General features: G+C 42.6%; 1 protein-coding gene across 3 annotated transcripts; it reads right to left on the bottom strand.

Moving 5' to 3' along the window:
- Positions 1-1,317: 1,317 nt before the first annotated feature.
- LOC106565672 (epidermal growth factor receptor kinase substrate 8-like protein 3) lies at positions 1,318-18,366 on the bottom strand. Of its 3 annotated transcripts, none has more exons than XR_006758065.1 (20): positions 18,061-18,366; positions 12,982-13,078; positions 12,781-12,851; positions 12,582-12,646; positions 12,278-12,436; positions 6,096-6,245; positions 5,547-5,623; positions 5,315-5,445; positions 4,958-5,121; positions 4,348-4,459; positions 3,829-3,902; positions 3,571-3,645; positions 3,178-3,323; positions 2,887-3,049; positions 2,758-2,789; positions 2,572-2,668; positions 2,348-2,455; positions 2,135-2,240; positions 1,833-1,965; positions 1,318-1,704 (listed from the first exon to the last, which is right to left on the bottom strand). XR_006758065.1 is itself a non-coding variant. In XM_014133031.2 (20 exons), exons 2-20 carry the CDS (start codon positions 13,053-13,055, stop codon positions 1,672-1,674), a joined length of 1,950 nt encoding a protein of 649 aa, XP_013988506.1. In that variant the 5' UTR covers positions 13,056-13,078; positions 18,061-18,366; the 3' UTR covers positions 1,318-1,671. The 3 variants fall into 3 exon arrangements, 2 of the variants coding, with proteins under 2 accessions (XP_013988506.1, XP_013988507.1); XM_014133031.2 differs by having other exon boundaries at positions 2,135-2,220; XM_014133032.2 differs by having other exon boundaries at positions 2,135-2,220; positions 5,315-5,442.
- Positions 18,367-19,171: the final 805 nt, after the last annotated feature.

Genomic DNA, 19,171 nt, shown 5'->3' with positions numbered 1-19,171 from the left:
AGGAGTTCCCACATATGCTGAGCACTTGTTGGCTGCTTATCCTTCACTCTGCGGTCCAACTCATCCCAAACCATCTCAATTGGGTTGAGGTCGGGTGATTGTGGAGGCCAAGTTATCTAATGCAACATTCCATCACTATCCTTGGTCAAATAGCCCTTACACAGCCTGGAGGTGTGTTTGGTCATTGTCCTGTTGAAAAACAAATGATAGTCCCACTAAGCGCAAACCAGATGGGAGGGTGTATCACTGCAGAATGCTGTGGTAGCCATGCTGGTTAAGTGTGCATTGAATTCTAAATAAATCACAGACAGTCACCAGCAAAGCACTCCCACACCATCACACCTCCTCCATGCTTCATGGTGGGAACCACACATGCAGAGTTCATCTGTTCAACTACTCTGTGTCTCGTAAAGACACGGTGGTTGGAACCAAAAATCTCAAATTTGGACTCAACAGACAAAAGGACAGATTTCCACCGGTCTAATGTCCATTGCTCATGTTTCTCGGCCCAAGCAAGTCTCTTATTATTATTGGTGTCCTTTAGTAGTGGTTTCTTTGCAGCAATTTGACCATGAAGTCCTGATTCACGCAGTCTCCTCTCAACAGCTGATGTTGAGATGTGTCTGTTACTTGAACTCTGTGAAGCATTTATTTGGGCTGCAATCTGAAATGCAGTTAACTCTAATGAACGTATCCTCTGCAGCAGAGGTAACTCTGGGTCTTCCTTTCCTGTGGCGGTCCTCTTGATAGCCAGTTTCATCATAGTGCTTGATGGTTTTTTCTACTGCCCTTTATGTCTTAAAGTAATGATGGACTGTCATTTCTCTTTGCTTATTTGAGCTGTTCTTGCCATAATATGGACTTGGTCTTTTACCAAATAGGGTTATCTTCTGTATATCACCCCTACCTTGCTCAAACGCATGAAGAAGGAAAGAAATTCCACAAATTCACTTTTGAATATATTTTGATTTGTTTAACACTTTTTTGGTTACTACATGACTCCATATGTGTTATTTAATAGTTGTGATGTCTTCACTGTTATTCTACAATGTAGAAAATGGTAAAAACAAAGAAAAACCCTGGAATTAGTAGGTGTGTCCAAACTTTTGACTGGTACTGTACTGTATGTGGATAGACAGTTCCAACATTGAGATACATGCTTAGATTCTAGAGACAGACTTGATTTGATATAATGTGATTTAGTCATTGAAGTGTCCATACATAGCACTAAGCACGAAGTAAAATATATGTCAATTGATTACATTACATCAACAACACGATACTATACAGAAAAAGTATTGTAACACTTAACATTAATTTCTGCATGTAGAAATGGTGACTTTAATGAAATCCTCAAGATCAATCATAGAATCAAGTGGCATCAACACTGGTTTTATAGAATACATATGGTTAAATATAGTATTGAAGTTAACAGCTGACACAGAATATATATATATATATAGAGAGACTCTTTCTTTAAATATTGGATTATTAAATGGAACAAAAAAATAGAGCTTTGATACTTCCACGCTACATACTTTTAAATAAACTCAGCTTACTCAGTGTTTTCAGTAGTTATAATCAGTATTTCTTCTATTGCACAGTGAAAAGGGATAAAACTTAAAGTCCCGACTCGTTTGTGACTCTCTGGTCCTCCCGTCTCCTCCCCTCCTAAGGCTCTATGGGCCTTACCTCACTGGCAAGCTGGAGTGGAAAGAAAAAACCAAAGGTCAGGGATAGGACTGGGATTTAGAAATCAGCTTGTTACCTGTCATGTACAAGAATATAAATCAACAGTTGTACAACTAAAGCCAGGGGGGTGTGGGACTTACAGCCATGGCAGACTTGATGTTCTGGAGCTGGAAGAAGACCCGCCCCCCCTCCTCAGGACACACTATCTTCAGCTCTTCTCTCGTCATCCCCAGGAGCATAGAGCCACTCACTACACCCAGACAGCGCACCGTGCTGATAGACAGAGAGAGGGAGGGAAGGAGAGAAAGTGAAGGAGACATTTTTACAAATCTGGGAAAAGAGAATACTTATCCTGTAGTTGTACAGTAGTTGTAAATGACATGTATGCCTACAGTGATCACTAAGCTATAGCTATTGTGATTGGGAGTTTGAGTGCTCTTACATTTTACTGAAGCCCTTATACTCCAGCCAGGCCTTCACTTGGTCAGGCTTGGACCTCTTGGTTAGGGAGGGAGGACCACTGGTTTCCTGACGGGGGGATAAGGGCTCTATAATGACATACTCATACAGTAAACACCATACACATGGAGCATAGCATAATAACACACAGCAGGCTTTCCAGTATGAAGTTTTGATGAGTGTTGGGGTATCTTGCCTGCTTTTCTTGCTCCTTGTCCTGTGACTCCAGTACATTGTTGGGTACAAAGCCCTCCTCTCCTCTGTTGTTCCTTACTTGCCACCATTTCTTTGACATGTCCAGTAGCTGTGGATGCACAGAGCACATACTGTACACACTCTTCTGTCAAAACCTCCTGTTGGGCGGACGGGCAGACAGACTTCAAAGTGCTGTTAACATGTAGTAGTGTTGAGTAGGCTCACCTGAACCACCTCTCCCTTGGAGATGCTCAGCTCTCTGTTGTTCCTTGCAGTGAAGTCATACATCACACGAATGTTCCTGAGGTTTGGCTCATCTGGACTGAAAACACATACATAGATCTATAGACGCACGTATCCATAATCATTTCATGGCTTTTAAATTGTATATAATACTTTGATAATGCATACCGTGATGGTGGAGGCTTAAACGGGGCCGACCTCTACAGGGGAAAAGTTTGGCAGAACTTATTGAAAAAAACCTTATTGAAATTACCCAGCCAGTACAGAACTATAAGATGCAGCTCACTGGCCAACTACCTTTTCAGGGGTGGAGCGCGGACTCTGACTCTGTTTCTGACTCTGCTCCCTTCTCTCAGGCTCTCTCCCTGGGAGAGAGTGGGTCAACTCCAGGGGCTGCCAACCATCATGGAACTCTAGAGTGTAGGTTGGGATGTCCTCATCATCCTCTGGCCATTTTGTACTGTTAAGACATCAGGGATACAGGGAGCCCTTGTCAAAATGTATGGAAGTACACAGAGCACCGCTGACTGACAGTAACTCCCCATTCTCAGATACCCATTGGTGAGTGGTGTGATGCATGTTTCCCACCTGGGGACGTTCCAGGCGTCTCCTAGCGACTGCCACAGCTGGTCCTCCTCAGGAGTGGCCTCCCCACTCAGCAGACGGATACACTCAGGCTTCAGCAGGGGCACCACGATGGTGGGGGGCAGCTCCTCAGGGCTATGGGACACCACCTGGAGGAGGGAGGGGGTAGCGGTAGGTGGTCAGGTAACTGAGTTTTAACTGTTTTAGCAGTTGATTCTACAGCAGCACTTGCCACTACGGGTGGGAAACAAGCCTTCTGAACTCATTAATAGGAAGATGTATCATGTACTGTCAATTATTTTAGGCTGGTTCAAAACACTACGTTGAAAAAGGTTCATGGGTGGGTCAAGAGCTGCGTAGAAAACAAAGATGGAGTAAGCAGTAGGAGTAACTTACAAATGCCAGGGTGGAGAAGAGGCAGTGGACGAATTCCGGAGCACTGGGATTACTAATCTTTCCATTGAGCTCCCCCTGTCACAGTGAACAGACCAAAGGTACTGGATTAAGCTCTCAGATGAAATGACTAGCATGTACATTTACATTTTACATTTTAGTCATTTAGCAGACGCTCTTATCCAGAGCGACTTACAAATTGTATTACATCATGAGTGTACAACACAACAAGCAAAATAGCTGGGATATTTTGATACACACCAGAAGGTTGAACCCGCATTTGATTTTCTGGAGACAGGTTTCAAATTCCTCTGCTGGTGGCATGCCTTTAATGCCTTGGAAATTAAACAAAAAAACAAATGGCATCAAAATACAAAAACCTCAGATCAGTTTCCCCACTGCCATCTTGCACCAGAATATGGGATATCCCCAGGGGTTCAGGTGGGGGAGCCAAGATAAATGTTATGGTTATTCCAAATTAAAGGCTCTGCATGGTCAATCCGGTGTCTGCAGAAATCAGTGTATTCATATTTCTTGTGCTTCACAGAGCAGAGCAGTTGAGTTTGTGTTTATACAGGACCTCCCGCCCCCAACATACCGCCCCCACCTACCGTCAACCAATCATGTCATTGCGGAGCTATACGGAGCCCTCTGCTTTGTTACAAAATGTGGGCGAATCTTACTTTGGTTTATCATACCTTTAACTTTATACCGATACGGTAGCTCTGGCTCAATTGAACCACCGGTGTAGCCTTCTTTGGAATAAGGAGAAACACACACCTTTATCCTTGTTCTTGTTCTTTTTCTTTTTTTTCTTCTCGGCTTTGGCTGCTGCAGCAGCGACTTGGCCCATAAAGATCTCAATGTCATTGAAAATATGATTCACGATGTCCTGTAGAAAAACAAAGAACATGTTATACAATATCCATATGCAAACCACTACATTCACCTTAAAGGGCAATTCTGCAGTTTCTACATCAATTTCTGGACTTATAAATTCATGATATGTATATCCATTGATTCTTGAAGAATATCATTTATAAATGCCTCATGAGCTTAGTTCAACTGCCGCACCCCTTCAGGACCCACAATATAAGCTTGTTACTCCAATGTTTGTAAAGAAAATAAATGTAAACAAACACTGTATAGCCTCAAAACATGCTTAAAACTATTATTTTGATATCACGGATGGACAGTCCTTGCATCCATAGCTCTGTCTATGAATTTGAGAGTGGTTACATTTCTCCCGCCCCATCCATCAGCTTTTTACAGGAAAAGTGGCAGGACAAATGCATTGTTATTATTTCAATTGCTGATTGCCCCTTTAATTAAGCTATCATCCACAGTACTGCTAACATGAATAATATAATGATAGAGGCAGAGCACTGACCACATTCCTATCAGTCTCTGTGTATGGTCGTGGAGGAGAGACAGGGGCTGGCTCAGGCTCCTCCTCCGTAAAGAGGTGCTGAACTGGGGTTTCCTTCCTGGGAGGGAGGGGCTCTTCTCTGGGCATGGGCGGTGTAGGCGTAGGTACAGGTGTAGGATCTTCATCTATTGAACACATAGGGGTGGAACAGGATAGTTTCCCACTTCCCACAGATTGATAAATACAGTATTTATTGTTTTCAAGATATTTGACCAAACCTAGACTAAAGCTATTTATCTGTCATTAACACAGGAAACAAACCCTTGAGCTAATAGTCTCCGTTTTTTTTTTACAGTGAGGAGTATGCCATTGGTTTACCATAGTCCGGAGCGCTCCATTGAGCTGAGGGATCTTCTGGAGGAGTCCATTCTCTCTGCTCAGGTGGTGGGACAGCGTTCTGAAGATTCCTAACAATTTGATGGCCAGCCATAACTTCCTGATTGCTCCTGCTAGAGATAAAAAGAGGTTTACCTAAAGAAAATGAGCACACATAAGGTAAGCTACACTGTTTTAAATGCACTGTTGTTGTTTTGGACTGTTTTGTTGTTACCTGTTGTCGCTGTGATTGCTAACGTCATCTCTCTGGTGAGGGAGCACTCTCTCTAGGTCCCGTTTTATGAAATCGGCCTGAAATAAATCACTATCATCCATTTGCACAGCCATTTTGAAACATGAGAGAAACATAATGGTCCTAATACAGTCTGGAGACAGGTTCAGGGATATATAACAGTCTCCTCACCCTGAGGTCCTCACACTGGAGCCAGATATATAACAGTCTCCTCACCCTGAGGTCCTCACACTGGAGCCAGATATATAACAGTCTCCTCACCCTGAGGTCCTCACACTGGAGCCAGATATATAACAGTCTCCTCACCCTGAGGTCCTCACACTGGAGCCAGATATATAACAGTCTCCTCACCCTGAGGTCCTCACACTGGAGCCAGATATATAACAGTCTCCTCACCCTGAGGTCCTCACACTGGAGCCAGATATATAACAGTCTCCTCACCCTGAGGTCCTCACACTGGAGCCAGATATATAACAGTCTCCTCACCCTGAGGTCCTCACACTGGAGCCAGATATATAACAGTCTCCTCACCCTGAGGTCCTCACACTGGAACATGAAGACACTGGTGGTCCTCCTGCTGCGGTCCTTGACGGTCGCGGTCAGCAGGGAGTTGTACACACAGCTGTCCATCACAGCTTTCAGCTCCACGATGCTGCTCAGAGGCAGGGACTCCAGCTCCTCCTGAACCCCACACAGGAAGAGGGGAGAGGGGGAGAGGGAGAGAAAATAGTAGGTCAGGAATCAAAACCCCCTTGGATTTTTTCACATTTTGTTGCGTTATAAAGTGGGATTGAAATAGATTTGTTGTGATTTTTTTGTCATTGATCTATGCAAAATACTCCATAATGTCAAAGTGAAAAGAAAGTTACACATACTTGTACAAATTTACAATAACTAAATAACTCAAATATAGTAGTTGCATAAGCATTCCCCCTTTGTTTAGGCAAGACTAAATTAGGGCTCTATTCAATACACATCGCGGAAGTTCAGCGTTACAGCGTGATTGAAATTTAAAGGCAACGCTTCCGCTTTAGAGTAGACTACATTTACAGTAAAAGCTGCATGTCGGCTCAATCATAAAATTACCTTTTCATATCTATTGTGGAACCATTACAGATTAAATACAGCCCTTAGTTCAGGAGTAAAATGTTCCTTAACAAATCACATAATAAGTTACATTGAGTCACTTTGTGTGAAATAACAGGGGTTGACATGATTTTTGAATGACAACCCCTTCCTCTGTCCCCCATACATACAACATATGTAAGGTCCCTCGTTCAAGTATTGAATTTAAAGCACAGATTCAACTACAAAGACCAGGATGATATTCAAAGCCTCATAAAGAAGGGCAGTGATTGGTAGATGGGTAACAATAACAAATCAGACATTGAATATCACTTTAAGCATGGTCAAGTTAATAATTATGCTGTGGAGGATGTATTAAACCACCCAGCCACATCAAAGATACAGTCAACCTTCTGAACTGAGCTGCAGGACAAGAAGGAAACTGTTCAGGGATGTCACCATGAGGCCATTGGTGATTTTAAAACAGCTGTAATGGGAGGAAATGATGACCTAAATGGCAGAGTGGAAAGCTAAAGAATAATGCAAATATACAGAATAAAACTATTCCAAAATATGCTACAAGGCACTAGAGTAATACTGCAACAACAAAAAAAAACGTTTTGACCTAAATGCAAAATGTTGTGTTTGGTGCAAATCCAACACAACAAACACATCACTGAGTAACTGTCTCCTTATTTTCAAGTAAGGTGGTGGCTACATCATGGTATGGATATGCTTGACATCAGCAAAGACTGGAGATTAAAAATAAATGGGATAAAAATAAATGGCATGGAGCTAAGTGTAAAGGGCTTAATATGGTTGTATTCCAGCCACTAGGGGATGAAGCCCATGGGAAATAAAGAAGAAAAGTTTAAGTGGACTGGGGGAGAGAAAGAAAAAACGAACAAAAAAATGCTGTACACTGCTGTTACATCGCGCTGACATGATTACAATTCAAGTAAACAGTACCTCTTGCGTTGGAGTTTATATTATAATCTCATAGAAAGGGAATACATTTGGAGGCACTGCTGAGATGTATTTTCATGTTAGCACTGGCCCATATTCCTTGAACGGACAACGAGTGAGAGACGTTGGGAGAGTAGCGAGCCAGCTAACGTTAGCGGGCTAACCACCGAACGGATTTGAGCTATCTTGCCATTGCCTGCATTGTTGTTGTTGCCACGTGAGTAGGACAATATGAGTCGAGCGGGAAACGTTGTTGGATAAAATCAAACAGAGTTTATGGACTTTAACTGAAGACAATTGTTGTTGTGGAATAGGAGGTGTAGATGACTCTGAAGTAAAAGGAAAGAGCCATTGCACATTACAGCGCAAACTGATTGAGGATTTAATGGAATCAGAGGATGAGGGAATGTCTTGGTAGCTTCAACCGAAAGAAGAAATCAAAGGAATATAGGACTCGGAGGATGCTGCGAAAGGTCTGCCTACAAGTTCCAGCCAGTCAGTGCCAACGACGCAAATGGACAGTGAACCCAGCGGAGAGACTTGAGCTGCGGCAGGACGAAAAGAGGTGGGAGGGCCTCCTCAGCTCAACTTCAACAGCCTAGAACATCAGATTGAAAATGGACTGAGAAAAGGATACAGTGAATTAGAAATGATAGCAGTAATCAGAGCTGTGTGCCCAGGGATTAAGATGAGGAGTTATCTGGAGGGAAAAACAGACATGACACTCTACACTCTAGGGCACATCTTGAGGACACATTACGCAGAGAAGGATGTTTCTCAAATGTATCACAAGTTGACTAAAGCAACACAAGAGCCGGGAGAGTCTGCCTTGGGCTTCCTAGTCCAAGTCTTCGAATCTGAGACAGAAAGTGTTATTAGCCTTAGCTCGTGCCCAATCAGGACTGAAATATGGCACAGTTAGTCAAGAGCCAATGCCTGGAGGCCATTGTTACTGGATTAACAAATGGTATCATCAGGGCAGAGATGAGCATGCATCTCCACAATATTAACACCAGTGATTAACTGTTGCTTGAGAAAATGCAAATTGCCCAGGGCAATGAAACCGAACGCACACAAAAGGCCAGGATTTCACGTAAATTCACACCCATATGAGTTAACGCAGTAAAGAGTGAGGATAACGGGAAGGAATGTGCACAGGCAGAGCCCCCACAGACCACAATCCGAAAATAAAAGAAATACAATCCCCTCCTGAGTAAAATTGATGCGAGCAATGAAGTAATCAAAGAACTGACCTGTCAGGTAGCATCATTAGCACAGTCAGTACAGGGCCAGGGTGACAGTTCAACAGAAAATCAAATACAACCAACAGAGAGAAAATAAAATGCAAAAGTTGTTATGAGACTGGTCAACAGACTTGTCAGCATTGCTACAAATGTGGCAGTGATAGGCATTGGGCAGTAGGATGTAGAATCAGGGGCAACGCACAGCCATCGGGAAACGTCTGGGGGTCACAACCATGGAACGGGAAGTGACCTCAGATACATCTAGTTCCATCCAGTGTTGCAGAGGCTGCAGTGCAAAGGGAGAGAGAACCTCAGAGAAACTGGATTTGAGGGTAGCCAATGGCACTGAAATTCCCTTTCTGGGTTGGATGGACATTTGTTTTAGTTTGCTTGATCCCAAAGCTGATGTCATTGCAGGAAAATATTTGAGGGTTCCCATATTGAAGAAATAGTAAGAACAAAAAGTAACAATGAGCCCTCTGAGCTGATGTATACAGTAAAGGTGCTAAGAAATGCACTTAAGGAACATTAGAGAGTGGTAGCGTGTCACCCAGTTCCTGTGCCAAGTGGAGAAAAGGTTACTGTAGCACAAATTCATGACAGATCCCCACCAGAGCCTGGCCCTGACACCAGTCACATAGAGTTGTGGGACCCACCTGTAAATGTACAGCACTTGAGCCAAGAACAACAAGAATTAGTCAAACAGATGCTCAGAGAGGAATCAGCCATTTTTGCCTAAGATGACATGGACATAGGGTGCATTGAACATCTCCAAATGGCGATAACCTTGACTGATAACATACCAGTGGCAAAGAGGTTCACTGGTGTGCCACGCCCCTTGTATCCAGGGGCTCCTGAATAAAAACTTAATCAGGAAGTCAACTTCATCATTACCATCACCTCTGGTCTGTGTACGGAAAAAGGATGGGTGTTTAAGACTTTGTGTTGATTACAGGCGATTGAACAAGAAAACTGTTCTAGACGGGAATTCCATACCCCGTATACAGGAAATACTTGATGGTTTAGGAGGAAACTTATGGTTTACAGTTTTAAAGGATAGGCATACCACCAAGGCTTTGTGGGAGAGGAGACTTAGCCTTCCCTGTAGCTCAGTTGGTAGAGCCTGGTGTTTGCAACGCATGGTGTTTGCAGGGTTGTGGGTTCGATTCCCACGGGGGGCCAGCACACACACAAAAAAAAAAAGATGTATGAAATGTATGCATTCACTACTGTAAGTCGCTCTGGATAAGAGTGTCTGCTAAATGACTAAAATGTAAAAAATGAGACCAGAAAATACACTGCTCCTTGGGCCTTATATCAGTAGAACAGAATTCCCTTTGGCTTATCAAACAGTTCCTCTGTCTTCCAACAAAGCATGGAGGAAAGTTTAAAGGGTATAAGATATCTGTATAGCATATTTGGATGATGTGCTTATTTTTAGTTATTTTCCACAACATGTGGAAGATGTCCTTTAAGTTCTCAGGCAGCAAAATCAATGGGGTATTAAACTCAGGGCTCATAAGTGTGACCTATTCAAGAATGAGGTCCATTATTTAGGAAAAATAATTTATACTAAAGGTTACAGAATGGATGCTAAATAAATTGTAGCAGTGCAAGAACTGGTAAACATGTGAGAGAGCTGGGGAAACTACTGGGGTTTCTAGGGTACACGTGGGCTAACAGTAAGAACTTCTCACGACATGCAAAATGTCTCTATGACTTACTAGCAGTGAAGTCGGAGACCCCAGCATCCGGGAAGCAAAGGACCTAGATAGCTATCCAGTCGGGACAGGCTCCACCCCACCAGAAAGTTATATGGGAGGATGCCTACCACAGAGCATTAGAACACTTGGTGAGTGTGTTGACTAATCCACCTGTGCTTGCTGACCCAGATTTCAAGGACCCTTTTATCCTGCACGTTGGATTGGGAGGTGTGTTATACCAACGACAAAGTGGCAAACTGATTCATTGGATATGGCTCCTGCACTATCACACAAGCAGAGAGAAACCTTCACTGGAATTCTTGGCCCTAAAATGGGCAGTGACTGAGCAGTTCCGCGTTGACCTATTTTATGCTCGCTCTGTGACAGTGTACAGGGATAATAGCCCCTTGACATATGTACTAACTATAGCGAGACTGAATGCCACCGGTCATTGCTGGGTGGCAGAGCTGTCAGACTGCAATCTCACACTGAAGTATCTTCCTGGAAAGTTAAACACTGACGCAGACTTTCTGTCACGCTCTCCTTTGCATGCTGAACATTACATGGAAGAATGCACGGAGAAACACTCACCTGAGATGGTAAAAGCAACACTCAGTAAAGTTCAGGCACAACAGCATGACTGTTTAACTTGGATATCCGCGGTCAGACTAAGGCCATCAGTGCAAGAGGAGCTGTCAAGGTGTGTAGGAACAGTTACAGACCGGCAGTCTCCACACCATCTCATGCAGGCTCAGTTAAAGGATGCAGCTGTATCTGGAATCTTGGAACGATAAAGGCAAAGGACTAAGCCAAAACCAACAGAATGACAACATGAGTGATGCGAAATCAAACAGTTACTGCAAGAGTGGAACAGGCTCCATATCTCACCAGAGGGATTATTACAAAGGAAAACAGCAAAAAGGACACAAATTGTTGTACCAAGTCAATACATAATACTAATTGAACAAGTACTTACACACTAAAATGGCCCAGCTAGGAACAGAAAGAGTGTTGAACTTAGCATGAGAACGCTTTTATTGGCCATGTGTTCAACATGACATTGAACACTTTATCACTAAAGTGTGTAAGTGTATCAAACACAAGAAACCCAGTGTAATAACTCGGGCCCCAATGCAACATGTACTGTCTACAGCTCCTTTCCAGATGATTTCAATTGACTATGAGCATTAGGAGAAAAGTAGAGGGGGCTATGAGTACATTTGAGTTATTTTAGAAATCTTTACAAAATTTGCACAAGCCTACCCCACCAGAAATAAGTCAGGGAAAACTGCACCAAAAAAGCTTTGAGAATTTTTCCCACAGTTTGGCTTCAGAATTTTGAAAAGAATAATGGGCAAATGTTGCACAATCCAGGTGTGCAAAGCTCTTAGAGACTTACCCAAGAAAACTCACAGCTGTTATCGCTGCCAAAGGTGATTCTAACATGTATTGACTCAGGGGGTGAATACTTAATTAATAACAAAAATATTATATATAGAATATTTCTTCCACTTTGACATTACAGAGTGTTTTGGCTAAAAAATGACAATTAAATCCATTTTAATCCCACTTCGTAACACAATCAATCGTGATGAAATCCAAGGGTAGTAAATACTTGTGACACCTCCTGTATGATCTTTCTTTAATCTACAACACTCAATGTCTGTTAGTAAACTGTGGGTATAGCTATGCTCACCCAGTGTTTCATTGTCAAGTATAAAGTGTGTGCACCAACCTTAGTCTCGATGTCTGTTAGCAGCAGGTTCCCATCCCGCACCTCCAGGACCATGTCCTGCCCCCACACCCGGCCCATCCCATCCAGCAGCTTTAGCCTCTCAACACAGTCATTCACATCACGCACCTCCCTACCATCCAGGTCACAGGTGAACAAATGCTGGAGAACAGACACACACAGGGGTTATACATGCATTTGAAATCACAGAAATAGCTGCATAGCTATTGTGATCAAACGCAGACCATTATCATTGCTAAATGATTAGCATAGTACAATCATTATATTGGATAAACCAAAACAATACCTCTACTCTGTACTGGAATTTGTTCATCATCTTGGTGATAGAGTCCGCATACTCCTTCCTCTGCACTGATGGGGAACATGGGATGATTAACATTTTATGCATAGTTGCGTTTCACAAAACATTCACCTATAATAAACAATGCTTTAGGTAATCAGTTTCAACTGCTCAAGGCCAATATTATGGTTTACTCTTTACTTACTGTATATTGACTTGGCACTTGGTCTGGACAGATTTGATATCTGTGATAACCGATCATCCACTGAATAGCCACTGCCACAAGAAAATGGAGAGAATAGCATAATATAGATTTGATTTCAGAGACTGAATACTCAAGAGTAAACAAGAAAGAAATACATAAAAATAGGTTATAGCTACAGTGCAAGCTCTAGAGAACACCTACTTGGACTGGACGGACTGGACAGATCCTGCGTAACTGCTAGAGTCCAAGCCATAGGGACTGTCACTCCTGTACATCCTGGAACCCCTGGGTCACACACCTGTAACATAAGGAGACAGAGATACAGAAAACATACAACAACATTTCAGCACAAACATCAACCACAAGAGCATAATACAGTGATAACTACTGCTGCCAACACAACTGGTACTTCACCTACCTTATTGGCCAGTGATACAGTAACATAATAACATTTTTTTTTTACATTTTAGTCATTTAGCAGACGCTCTTATCCAGAGCACTCTTATCCAGAGTAGTGAATGCATACATTTCATACATAGCCCCCCGTGGGAATCGAACCCACAACCCTGGCATTGCAAACACCATGCGTTGCAAACACCATGCTCTACCAACTGAGCTACAGCAAATCACCTGCCATTGTTGTTATTATCATGATTCTATTCAGTAGTTATTATACAGGATGTGTTATGAATAGGGTTGCAAAGCTACCAGTAAATGACTAAAGTTATAGGAATCTACAGTTATTTTAGCAAATAACAGGTAATATATGGCAATCGATGGCAACTTTGGTCATTTATACTTGAATAACTTTTTAAAATCTATTCATACATAGTATTATTTTATTTATATCTGTGTCCATACTGTCCTAGAGTTTCTAGTGGATAGACCATATGGTTAAAGAGGAAATTAGGAAGCCTAATTAATGAAAAAGCATCTAATCAACAAAGGCATTATTAATTCTCCAATGAATGACTTTTTTCACAACTGCCATCAGTTTGGCGCTAAAATATTTAGAACAAAGACATACTAACGTAGCAACAACAACAAAAAAGTGTGGGAAAAATATATATAATGGATATTTCATGCCGAAACCCTCATATTAAACACCAATGGTATTCACTAATTTGATGGTTTATATTTTGGATGTTTGACAGCTTTGTCATTCTATTATTATACCTTTTTTCTATCATATTATTTGATAATTGTATATATTTTACATGTGATGAGACCACACCGAGGGCCAGAGATAATTGCAGACACCTGTAATAATCTGAAGTACCCAAAAAGGCCACTAGATGTCATCTGATAAAATAAAAACCGTGAAAGTTACCAAAGTTTGGTAACAAAGTTTTCCAGTAATATACCCTCCCTTTGCAACCCATAGCTATGAATGAGCAACATTAGTGTCCAGAGCTGAGCTCAACCATGACGACAAACCTCTTAGTCATCACACCTCAGAAACCTGGTACTTAATCAGTCATTATGTTATAAAAGGCTGTATAGTGGACTGTAGTCAAACACATTGCAAATAGGCCGGGTAGTGTTGGGGTTCGTTCCTTGTTAATCATTGGCTCATGGTGAAATTAGCATTCAGGCAATATCTTTAATTAAATGAATCAAAAACCTTTATTACTGCAATTGCAAACAGAAGTCGACAACAGGAACATAGCACGTATGTTTCCGAGTAAGTTCTGCAAAATAGTCAAAGGTCGAAGTTATTTTATTAAGGCCGAAGTCCAGCCTTAGTGATGTCACGGCCTACGTCATTACCTTCTACTCATAAGACCAAGCCCATGCATACACAGCAATACAAACAAGAGTTTCAGTGTTATCTAAAGGCTCAGCAGTAAATGTCCATTCTCCAAGTTGATTTATAGTGGAATGTCGGACAAGTCTCTTATCTCTTTCAGTCCCCTGCAGGGTTCTTTCTCAGTCACACATCTCAGACCGTTTCTTCATAAGAGGCAGAGACTAGAAAAGACTGTGGAACAATATTAAACCTTATAATGATTATATATATTGTTAATCTGTAGTCTAGGACCCTATAAATATAAGGAGGGAGGGGTCTTATAACCCTTCCCCTTCTATTAATACAACATAAGCATAATCAATTATTATAATACATCAAACATTCGGTACAGCCCCTATCATGACCCCAAGGTGAACCCGACAGTAGCCATTTGATTACCTGTTCAGGAGTCTTATTGCTTGAGGGTAAAAGCTGTTGCGGTAGCAGAGAGGACAGTCTGTGACTGGGGTGGCTGGGGTCTTTGACCATTTTTAGGGCCTTCCTCTGACACCGCCTGGTATAGAGGTCCTGAATGGCAGGCAGCTTAGCCCCAGTGATGTACTGGGCCATACGCAGAACCTCTGTAGTGCCTTGCAGTCGGAGGCCGAGCAGTTGCTTTACCAGGCAGTAAAGCAACCAGTCAGGAGGCTCTCGATGTTACAGCTGTAGAATCTTCTTAGGATCTGAGGACCCATGCCAAATATTTTCAGTCTCCTGAGGGGGAATAGGTTTTGACGTGTGATGAGAATGGGGGTGAGAATGGGGGCATGCTCGGGTCCTCCTTTTCCTGTAGTCCACAATCATCTCCTTTGTCTTGATTACGTTGAGGGATAGGTTGTTATTCTGGCACCACCCGGCCAGGTCTCTGACCTCCTCCCTATAGGCTGTCTTGTCGTTGTCGGTAATCAGGCCTACCACTGTTGTGTCATCTGCAAACTTAATTATGGTTTTGGAGTTGTCGCTGGCCATGCAATCGTGGGTGAACAGGGAGTACAGGAGGGGACAGAGCACGCACCCTTGAGGGGCTCCAGTGTTGAGGATCAGAGTGGCAGATGTGTTGTTACCTACCCTCACCACCTGGAGGCAGCCCGTCAGGAAGTCCAGGATCCAGTTGCAGAGGGAGGTGTTCAGTCCCAGGATCCTTAGCTTACATTTACATTTACATTTAAGTCATTTAGCAGACGCTCTTATCCAGAGCGACTTACAAATTGGTGCATTCACCTTATGATATCCAGTGGAACAACCACTTTACAATAGTGCATCTAAATCTTTTAAGGGGGGGGGGGTTAGAAGGATTACTTTATCCAATCCTAGGTATTCCTTAAAGAGGTGGGGTTTCAGGTGTCTCCGGAAGGTGGTGATTGACTCCGCTGTCCTGGCGTCGTGATGAACTTTTAGGGCACTATGGTGTTGAACACTGAGCTGTAGTCAATGAATAGCATTCTCACATAGCTGTTCCTTTTGTCCAGGTGGGAAAGGGCAGTGTACAGTGCAAAAGAGATTGCATCATCTGTGGATCTGTTTCAGCGGTATGCAAATTGGAGTGGGTCTAGGGTTTCTGGGATAATGGTGTTGAAGTGAGCCATGACCAGCCTTTCAAAGCACTTCATGACTACGGACGTGAGTGCTACGGGTCGGTAGTCATTTAGGCAGGTTACCTTAGTGTTCTTGGGCACAGGGACTATGGTGGTCTGCTTAAAACATGTTCGTATTACAGACTCAATCAGGGACATGTTGAAAATGTCAGTGAAGACACCTGCCAGTTGGTCAGCACATGCCTGGAGCACACGTCCTGGTAATCCATCTGGCACTGCAGCCTTGTGAATGTTGACCTGTTTAAAGGTCTTACTCACGTCGGCTACAGAGAGCGTGATCACACAGTCGTCCGGATCAGCTGATGCTCTCATGTATGCCTATGTGTTGCTTGCCTCGAAGCGAGCATAGAAGTGATTTAGCTCATCTGGTAGGCTCGTGTCACTGGGCAGCTTGCGGCTGTGCTTCCCTTTGTAGTCTGTAATAGTTTGCAGGCCCTGCCATATCCGACGAGTGTCGAAGCCGGTGTAGTACGATTCAATCTTAGTCCTATATTGGTGCTTTGCCTGTTTGATGGTTTGTCGGAGGGCATAGCATGATTTGTTATAAGCTTCCGGGTTAGAGTCCCACACCTTAAAGGCGGCAGCTCTACCCTTTAGCTCAGTGCGAATATTGCCTGTAATCCATGGCTTCTGGTTGGGGTATGTATGTACAGTCACTGTGGGGACAATGTCCTCGATGCACTTATTGATAAAGCCAGTGACTGATGTGGTGTACTCCTCAATGCCATCGGAAGAATCCCGGAACATTTTCCAGCCTGTGCTAGCAAAATAGTCCTGTAGTTTAGCATCTGCTTCATCTGACCACTTTTTTATAGACTGAGTCACTGGTGCTTCCTGCTTTAATTTTTGCTTGTAAGCAGGAATCAGGAGGATAGAATTATGGTCAGATTTGCCAAATTGAGGGCGAGGGAGAGCTTTGTAAGCGTCTCTTGTGTGGAGTAAAGGTGATCTAGAATTTTTTTTCCCCTCTGGTTGCGCATTTAACATGCTGATAGAAATTAGGTCAAACTGATTTAAGTTTCCTTGCATAAAAGTCCCCAGCCACTAGGAGCGCCGCCTCTGGGTGAGCGGTTTCCTGTTTGCTTATTTCCTTAGTCATAGCCTAAATCATGTTTAGTCATTTACAGTGTATTAGTTGTGCCCTATTGCAATTTTTCCCAAAGGACAACAACTTGAAACCAGAAACCTCAAGGCTCTTTGAACTTCTGTGATACCTTCATTTATATGATTGAGATGTGCAAACACACATGAACAGTGCAAACAACAGACTCCATTACAATTCCCATCTGCCCCACCGCTTGAAACAAGAGCAACACAAGCAGCTGAAAATGTTGCTATTGTTTTAAGTAAAGTCAACGATTGAACAATGAATCATTGACAAATGTCAGAGGATGGTTTATTATGGTTAAACTATGGATTGACAGCAAGCAACACATCATATTTTTCTGTCATCAATTTCAATCTTTCTTATGGCTAGCTACATAGTTTAGAAATAATTCAACTTACAGCAGGGGAAAGGACCCTGTACGCTGTAGAAATAAGTATTTGAGATACTCATACCCTAGTTCAGCTATATTAAAACAAAATGTTTCAATCAGCACCATATATTTAATAAAAATGTACAGCTCCGTTTCCTGTTTTTCGGGTTAACCAATGTCTCCCTCTAATGAATTACACACAATAATAACAAAAGTCAGTCTTGTAATAAAGTCAGCAATAGAATTCTAAATTCAGCTCAAAGACTTTACTTTTCAGACTACTAGCTTTTATGTAACACTGGAAAACACTCATTGCCCTTTTCATCATGTAAACATTAGCCAATCAACCTCTCAGCAGGAAGTACACTGAAAAAAACATAGGCCTACCTATGGTTTATAGATGTTCGAGGTACGTTACCTGTTGTGTCCGGCAATGTAGTTTCTGTGTTATTTATGGATAAATCTATTTCTCTCTTCTCCAGACACCGTTCATATTCCAGGCCTGGGGTTTCTATTGCGGAACTCTGAACAAATACTACCAAGGCTTCCTCATAAAAGACAGGGGCAAAGTCCAGATTCAAAAGTGCATTGATCCATAGGCTTGAAAGCATCCAATAAGGGTGTTACTGTTCAACTGAGTGTCAAATTCCTTATGGGAGAAGATGCCAAAATCATAGTCATTTATACTCAGGTCCAGGACAAGGGTTGTGGGTGTGCCTGGTACTCAGGACGGCATCCCCACAGAGCAAAGGTCTCTGTCAAGGAGGGATCCTGGACCCTCCCATACAAAGTCCTGTAAGTCACTCCTGTTGTCAATCTGTTGTCAGTATGATAGCTACAATACATTCGGAAAGTATTCAGACTCATTCACTTTTTCCACATTTTGTTACGTTACAGCCTTATTCTAAAATGTATTAAATAAAAATGTTGCCTCTGTCAATCTACGCACCATACCCCGTAATGACAAAGCAAAAACAGGTTTGTATAACTGCGATAAATTCAATTGATTGGACATGATTTGGAAAGGCACACATCTGTCTATATAAGGTCCCACAGTTGACAGGACATGTCAGAGCAAAAACCAAGCCATGAGGTCAAGGGAATTGTCCGTAGAGCTCTAAGAAAGGATTGTGTCAAGCAACAGATCTGGGGAAAGGTACCAAAATATTTCTGCAGCATTGAAGGTCCCCAAGAACACAGTGGCCTCCAACATTCTTAAATGGAAGAAGTTTGGAACCATCAAAACTCTTCCTGGAGCAGGGCGCCCGTCCAAACTGAGCAATCGGGACAGAGCTCCAGAGTTCCTCTGTGGAGAAGGGAGAACCGTTCAGAAGGACGACCATCTCTGCAGCACTCCACCAATCAGGCCTTTATGGTAGAGTGGCCAGATGAAAGTCACTCCTCAGTAAAAGGCACATGACAGCCCACTTGGAGTATGACAAAAGGCACCTAAAGAACTCTCAGACCATGAAAAACAAGATGAAACCAAGATTGAATGCCAAGTGTCATGTCTGGGGGAAACCTGGCAC

This window comes from Salmo salar, chromosome ssa12, assembly GCF_905237065.1.
Source record: "Salmo salar chromosome ssa12, Ssal_v3.1, whole genome shotgun sequence".
Lineage (NCBI taxonomy): Eukaryota > Metazoa > Chordata > Actinopteri > Salmoniformes > Salmonidae > Salmo > Salmo salar.
This window is presented reverse-complemented; position numbering and strand designations above follow the sequence as displayed.